Here is a 5701-nt window from a genome sequence, read left to right on the forward strand (position 1 = left end):
GGAGAGGGATACATTCTGAGGGGCCCAGAGGGTGGGAGAGATGCGGTCAGATTTGCCTTTTACATACAGCCCGGCACCTGGTAGGGTAGGTACCGGTAAATCTTTCCTGAATGAGGGAAGGGGAAAGCAGGAGACCAGGGACAGTTCTCCCAGGTGCTGGAGGAGAGAAGGTTGTGTGTGTGTGTGATGGGGGTCCCTGTGAAAGCCCAAGGAGGGAGCGGGCCTGGGGAGGGTCGTGGTGGGAACACACAGAGGCTCTGTGAAAAGCGGCCACAGCAGCAGGGCTGGCAGCTCTACGCGGAATGGTGTGGGCCCTGGAATCTGCTAGCTGAGGTAGCCTGGCTTCCTGGGGTTGAGTCTGAGGGCGGAGGGGCACACCAGAGCCAGGGAGCTGCACAATCCTTCTGCAGGGGGCAGACACAGGGAGAGCAGCACAGGCCCTCAGCCGCGAGCTGTCAGAACCTGAGGGCAGCAGGGGGATGGAAGCAGAACTGATCCGGTCCCTGCGCTGCTTTTGTGCAAAAGGCACGCCCCCTCCCCCAAGGCACTTGATCTCCATCTACTGAGAAACTGTCCTCGTAAATATGTAAGTACAGGTGCCAGAGACGTTTGTGGTGGCCCCTTCAAAACGGAGCCTGTGTGCAGTGCACGATCTGAACACCTGTAAATGGACACTGGGAAGAGGGGAGCGTCTGTCACCAAACAGGCCCAGGGGTAGACGGGGCCATTGTTGACAAACTGTCTGTGTCAGTAGGCATCACAGATTATCCCCCAATCTGGCACTCAGAGACACCATCAGAAACAGGTCCTCAAGGTGTTGTAAACAGAAGGCATTGCTGACCCCACACAGGGGGACTCCTTGACCCCGGGTCAGGTCACAAGGGAATCTTAAGGTAGTGACAGGACAGACCCCCTCCCCCAGACTGGGCACCAGGGGGCATTGCTGAGCTTAGCCTACCCGCAAGGTCTGGGTCTGGGTCAAAATCAAATCTGAGTCCCACTGCCCAGGGGCTGGAGCCCCCAGGTGTTGGAGTCAGGCACCCGGAAGACCCTGAACTAGGGCACCAGCTCCCTTTGGGGCATTTCCACTCCCCTCCCGGGGCCACCCCATCCACTTCCAGAAATGGGCACGACTTCCTCCGCTCCTCCAGGAAGCTCCCCTGTGCCCGCCCCTTCCAGGCCCGCAGGCCCGGCCGAAGCTGCCCGCCTCTCCCCCTCCCTCTCCCCCCCACCCTTCCTCCGTTTCCACCCCAGCTTCAGCCTCCCCGTAGCTTCCGGCCAGAGTGGAGGCACCCGGGCCCCACGATTTGAAGTGTCCCTTTGCCGGGGCTTCCCGCATCCGAGGCCCAGCCAGTCCGCGCAGGTCACCCTGCGCCCCTCCCCCGCCTGCCTCCGCCCTCCCCCGATGCCGCGTTCCCCGTGCCCCTCCCCCCTCCGGTACCCCGGGCGCGGCCCTGCCCCCACGGCCGCCAGGAAGGACGCCGCCTGGGTCCCGTGCCAGGCCTCTGAGTGTGCGGCCCCTCCCAGCCGGGCCAGGAATGCGGCTGGACGGCGGGGGCGGCGCAGACACCCGGCGCTCAGGCCGGCCCTATCGCACAGGCCTGTCAGGCAGGTGGCCCCAGCCCGCTGGGGCTCCGAGTTTCTTCTAGAACGAAAGCAGGATCCCTTGCCGTTCTTTCTGTCAAGCCACCACACTTAGTGGCTTTATTTCGGAATCGGCTTCCGGAAGCTGCCTTATCCCTAGCCCAAAGAGAGATTTGAGACCCGGAGTGGATTTTGTTTAAAACTTCCTGGAGTCTTTCTTTCACCATTTTCCCAGAGAACTGGTTCTCTGCGCTCAGAGGAGAGGCTGCATCCAGCCTTCAGCTTTGTGCTTTTATTTCTGGTTCATTCTGAAAGCTCCTTCTGCACCCCCAACTCCAAGACACGCAGGTAGACTCCAGGCAAGGTCTAGATTTCATTTTTCAACAGTGGCCTGGGGCTCCTCCTCCTCCACCACCACCCACCACCATTAGGTACACACACAGGCACATGGGGAGACCTGACTGAGTATATTCCAGAAGTTTTCTAGAGAGCCAGTTTCCAGACCTAATTGGTCTGCTTCTCAGACCAAAAAACAGTAAAGTTTGAAACTTATCTCCCTAAGAGTTGACTTCTTGGATCCTCAGTTTTCTCAACTGTAAAATGAGGATAATGACATGCCCATCTTGTTATGAGGATTAAATCAGCACACGTCAAGTGCTTAGAACTTGCTGCGTGCACAGTCCTCGCTTGATAAATGCTAGAGGTTTTCTACCACCCTCACCAGTGCCTTGGCCCAGAAACAAAGCAGTACACACACTTCAGACTTTCCAGGACTGGCTTTAATTTCAAAAAACAGGTTGGGGTCTCTTCCCCCATCGACGCAAATGTATACCAGGCTGTGCCTCCAGGGATTCAGCACAGGACCTAGTCCAATCACATTCCAGCCACCAGGCCCTGTCATTTCATCACAAGGGCCAATCCCAGACTCCCCTCCCCATCAGTCAGAGACAAGAGGATGGAGGTGAAGTTGCCCGGGACTGGATTCTTTCTCTCCAAAGCCCCTCTCAAGGGAAGCCAGCTGTGTCTTTCCAAGGAGAGTTGGTCCAGCCAGCAGGCTCAGTTTGGACATCAGATCAACATCCCGGCCCAGAGGGGTCAACGCCCTGGCCCCGGTGGTCGCTCCAGCGCCTGTGTGCCCACCAGCACGTCCATGAGGTAGTCCAGCTCAGCCTCGTCCAGATCTGGACCTACCTCCTTGCCTGGTCCATCTTCAGGGCTGGATTTGTGGCCCTCAGAGACTGGTGCCCAGAGTTCACTGTCATACATGGACGTGTCAATGTCCTCAAACAGGCCCTCGAGCCCATCGTCCAGCAGACAGCCAGTGGCTGGGCCCAGCAGGTCCAAGGCGCCCAGGCTGGGTGAGGCTCCCCCGGCAGGGCGGCCTAGTGGCCCCTCATCTACCAGGGGCTGTGGGGCCTGGCTCAGGCCCTCAATATGGCTGAGGTCCTCCAGAAGGCTGGCCATGGAGGCTGAGAGGGCAGCATCAGAGCTGGCCAGCAGGTTGTCAGCCACGCTGGGGGCTGTAGGTGGGGTGGGCACAGGTGGCAGGGCAGCCGTGGGTGCCATGGATGCCTGGATTCGCCGCAGTGTGTTCACTACCAGCACCAGGTGCCGCAGGTCCGGCTCACTCTGCCGCAGGCTGTGATGGAGCTTGAGCACCGAAAGGTCAAAGAGAGAACTGGAGGCCACGGCTGGGGGTGCCTGAGCTACTGCTGAGTGGCTGGGATCCAGCCACCAGGCGTCCACTGCCAGGGTTTCCTTCTCCTCCTCCTCCTCCTCCTCCCGCTTTCGCTTCAGGCCCTTGCTCAGCATCATCTGTGGGAAGAGTCATTCAGTTATGGAAAGCCAGTGTGAAGTTCTGACCATTGCTGTGTGATCTTGGGCAAAGCACTTAACCTCTCTGAGCCTACGTTTTCTTGGGGAAGCTTTAAGACATTGATGATAATTGTATCTACTTCCTAGAGTTGTTTTAAGGAATAAATGAGATTTTAAAAAGCACTTTGGACAGTGTCTGGTACACAGCAATTACTCCTGTAAATAAGTACTATTGATAATAACTATTATCTATTTCTTCAATGAACTATGTGAAATGGCTAACATGAAGTGTCCAGTGTGAAATGTCCAATATTCAACTTTTTTTTTAAAACCTACAAAAGCAGTTGTTTCACATGGTTTAATCTAATATTTACTGAGTGTCTACTAATAGCATCAGACAATAAACAAACACAAGAAATGTACGGATGGTGCTAGGAAGATGCTAAAAGTTTCTGGAGAGTGGTCAGGGAAGGCTCCCCTGAGGAGGTGACATCTGAAATGAGCCCTCAAGTACGAGAAAGAATCAGCCATGGAAGAACCAGGGGGAAGGCATTCTGGGAATAAAGAACAGCAAAGGCAAAGAAAAGCCTAGAGACTGGATGAATCTGAGCTGAAAAAGGACTCTGTAGTCAGTGCGGGGGTTGGGGGTTGAGGGTGGAGTACGGAGGATGTGGGGGTTCGAGAGTAGGCAGAGGCAAGGAGCTTGGATTTTATTGGGGGGTGTGGTGGGAAGCCACTGAAGGGGTTTGAGCAGGGAGGACAGTGGTGTTGTGGACTGATTAGGTTTCCAGAAGATCCCCTTGGCTGCTAAGAGGAAGGGGGAGCGAGGAGGGGAGGGGAGAGCGGCCCTGAGATCCTTTCGGAGGCTACTGCAGTCTTTGGGGTAGGCGAAGACGGTGACTTGGGAGCATAAGGTGGCAGTGGGCATGGAAGGAAGATGGTCGCTTCAGGATTTATTTGAGAGACAGCGTGGACAAAGCTTGCCGGAAAATCCTGATGGGCACGGGGGTCACGGAGAGAAGTTTGAAGACCCACACTTTCCCCGGGGTGGGTGCCCCTGACCCAACCTGCTTTTTTTAAGCCAGGCAGCCTGTAGGGTATAGTACCCAGATCCTTGCCCAGGAGAACTTCAAGAGTGACCCCCTCACACTACTCAAAACTGGGTCCTCGCCTCCTTCCCAGCAAATCCGAGAGTCCGGAACCGCAGGAATTCAGCCCCCACTCCCGACTCCGCCCCTCTGGCCCCGGCGCCCCCTGGCGGAGCCAGGCCGGCTTTCCCCGGGGATTCCGACTCTCCAGACCCCAGGACTCTTTACAGTGCCCCGCGGGACGTGGTCATTTCTGCTTGCCACCAGGGACCGTGCGGGCCGGGATCCCCGGAGGGCCGTTCTGCCCTCTCGGCCTCCGCTCGCTTCCGGAAGGCAGTGGAGGCTACTCCTCCCGAAGCGGCGGCGGCGGCGGCGGGGGCGGGTGAGTCACGCAGCCGGAGCCAGGGAGCCGGCGCCTCCGCCCCCTTCCCGGGCTGCGGTGTGATTCACCCGCCAGGCCCGGGCGGGCGGCACGGAGAGGCCCGTGCGCCTCGATCCCGGGCAGCCCTGGCGCGCACCTGCCGGACCGGGGGATCGAACCTGCCAAAGAACCCCGCGGCCAGTACCCCTCTTTCCCCAGGCCTCTTCCCTTCATTTACATACCTAGTTCACCAGCTGCCAATCAGAAAGAAGAGGGAGCCACCCGCAGCCAATCAGGAAGCGGTGGCGGCAGCATTGCTCGCCCGCTCTGCTTCAGCAACCGGCACCTGGGTTGAGAGACGCAGTTCTGACTCCAGCTCACGACTCCCGGCTCCTGACTCCCCTTAGTTACCGCCCACTCCCGTGGCAGCCCCACCCTTCACCCAGGGATTGGTCCTAGACGGTGATGGGCGGAGCCTGTACAAAGCAGGCTAGAAAGAGGCGAGTTGTCTTTAGGGCGCATGTCCGGGAGGCTGCTTGAAGGGAGGGAGGAAGATAGGGTGGCTCTTGGCCCTGTAGGACGGTGGCGCGGTGGAGTTTTTGTCTCTCAAGCTGTGGGCCCCCTCACATCTGGCCACATCTGCATCACATCTGCACTTGTCAAACCCAATAATTGAGCTTACGCTAGCAGCCCCAACAGAGGTCTACACTCTAGGCCAGCTTAGTCCTGGATTCAAATTCTGGTTTTTGAGCCCACAGAGTCTGTTAAAGGGGGATCTTTTTGCCTACCTCTTGAGAGTTGGGAAACTTCAAGTAAGGTATTATCTGTAAGAGCACTATATAAGCAAATTCTG

At 57.5% G+C, this 5701-nt stretch overlaps 1 protein-coding gene across 1 annotated transcript; it reads right to left on the reverse strand.

Annotated features, from left to right (window-relative positions):
* Window positions 1-2345: 2345 nt before the first annotated feature.
* Window positions 2346-5292, reverse strand: SERTAD1 (SERTA domain containing 1). The gene is made up of 2 exons (XM_069549126.1): window positions 5091-5292; window positions 2346-3399 (listed from the first exon to the last, which is right to left on the reverse strand). Exon 2 carries the CDS (start codon window positions 3397-3399, stop codon window positions 2680-2682), a length of 720 nt encoding a protein of 239 aa, XP_069405227.1. The 5' UTR covers window positions 5091-5292; the 3' UTR covers window positions 2346-2679.
* Between the last annotated feature and the right edge of the window lie 409 nt (window positions 5293-5701).

Source organism: Ovis canadensis, chromosome 14 (assembly GCF_042477335.2).
Source record: "Ovis canadensis isolate MfBH-ARS-UI-01 breed Bighorn chromosome 14, ARS-UI_OviCan_v2, whole genome shotgun sequence".
Classification (NCBI taxonomy): domain Eukaryota; kingdom Metazoa; phylum Chordata; class Mammalia; order Artiodactyla; family Bovidae; genus Ovis; species Ovis canadensis.